This window comes from Acanthamoeba castellanii (assembly GCF_000313135.1).
Source record: "Acanthamoeba castellanii str. Neff unplaced genomic scaffold scf7180000084649, whole genome shotgun sequence".
Classification (NCBI taxonomy): domain Eukaryota; phylum Discosea; order Longamoebia; family Acanthamoebidae; genus Acanthamoeba; species Acanthamoeba castellanii.
The window spans coordinates 101,280-102,745 of NW_004457283.1; the positions used below are offsets into that span (position 1 = coordinate 101,280).

The window sequence follows — 1,466 nt, forward strand, 5'->3', positions numbered from 1 at the left end:
CCGGCGACACTCTCGCGAACGAGAAGACGCTCGAAGGCCACCGCGCCGGCGTGTCGGCTCTCGCCTTCTCGCCAGATGGCCGCTACCTGGCCTCGGGCGACAAGAACAGGGAGATTCTCATCTGGCAGGAGGGCAAGATTGCCATCAAGGACTGGCAGTACCACTCCGCCAGGATCAACAAGCTCGTCTGGAGCCCTGACTCCAAGTTCCTCGCCTCAGCTTCGCTCGACACCAACATCATCATCTGGAGTGTTGAGGTACGTTAACCCTTACTTCTCCTCTAGTTTACGAGAGGTCAACAGGCAGTTCTGATGGCATTTGCTCAATGGCGCTAATGGTTATCCCCCTCTCTGCCCGCGCAGACGCCCAACAAGCGGCTCACCATCACCGCTGCCCACCACGGTGGCGTGAATGACCTCACTTGGCTCGACCAGTCGACCCTTGCTTCTGTTGGTCAGGACTGCACCACCCGCACCTGGAATGTACTCTGGGAGTAAGTGCCAGAGCCATGCACATGAGTAAACAGGGGAAAAGGAAATCGGCAAAGCCATTCCCATTAAACATCAGATAACCAATAAAGCGGTACCGCTAGAGTTTGAATCGGCCCACCACCCAAGCCTCGTGCCACAATCCCCTTTCGCCACCCAACGCCCACTTCGGACAGTTGGCATGCCGCAAACCTTTTACTCCGCCCCGACGACGAGGATGCCAGCGCGAGCAGCAGCAGAAACAACGGCGACCACGTCTATGAGAGCGTGGGGCGGGGCCGACGGCAAAGGCGACAACGAGAATATGAGGCGACACCGGCGCGGCGCGGGCAAGGCCGGGGTCGGCGACGGCTCGGCGCGCTACGTGGACTGCGCCGGAGTGGAGGACGGCCTGGCTACGCTTGACGAGTGCGGCAACTGCACGGGACCGGCCCAAACCTGGGAGGAGAGGCGGTTTCCTCCAGGTTGAAAAAAACAAAAAACAAAAAACAAAAAACAAAAAACAAAAAACAAAAAACAAAAAACAAAAAACAAAAAACAAAAAACAAAAAACAAAAAACAAAACACAAACAAAACTCAGTTCATTAGCTCTCCGGCCACCAGTAAAAGATGAGCGACTTCACGTAAGGCGAGGCGAGCCGTGACGCGGTGGAGGGGAGTTCGTCGGACGGACAGAGTTTGGCGTCGGCGGCCGGTTTGTAGACGGCGCCGGCGGAGCTGGTAGTCGGGTTCAGCTGGAGGACGAGGATCGAGTCGTCTACTTGGAGCGACGGGGTGACGAGGTCAGTGGCGCTCGAGTTGGCGGCGGTCAGGCGGGTGGCCGTGGCGGTCATGCAGCCCGACGACGGGTTGAACCTGTAGACTGTGGCCGAGGCGCTGAACGCGTTGCGCCCGCCCGGCAGACGGACAGCGACGTCGGCTGACGTGACGTTGGCGTACACGCCCGAGCTGTTGGCCGGGAGCAGCCAAGTGGCCTCC

At 58.8% G+C, this 1,466-nt stretch overlaps 2 protein-coding genes across 2 annotated transcripts in view; one reads left to right on the forward strand and one right to left on the reverse strand.

Moving 5' to 3' along the window:
• ACA1_101580 (Actininteracting protein, putative) overlaps positions 1 to 497 on the forward strand; it is a gene marked incomplete at both ends in the record, with an annotated part of 575 nt that extends 78 nt beyond the window's left edge. Inside the window, 2 exons of the mRNA XM_004334062.1 lie at positions 76 to 257; positions 363 to 497. Of these exons, the coding sequence (XP_004334110.1) occupies positions 76 to 257; positions 363 to 497 (317 nt within the window). The remainder of the gene's footprint in view (positions 1 to 75; positions 258 to 362) is intronic.
• A 575-nt stretch (positions 498 to 1,072) lies between these two features.
• ACA1_101690 (uncharacterized protein) lies at positions 1,073 to 1,435 on the reverse strand (the record flags this gene model as incomplete). The annotated part of the gene is made up of 1 exon (XM_004334063.1): positions 1,073 to 1,435. A coding segment is annotated over one exon (363 nt), but the record flags the coding sequence as incomplete, so codon positions are not given.
• Between the last annotated feature and the right edge of the window lie 31 nt (positions 1,436 to 1,466).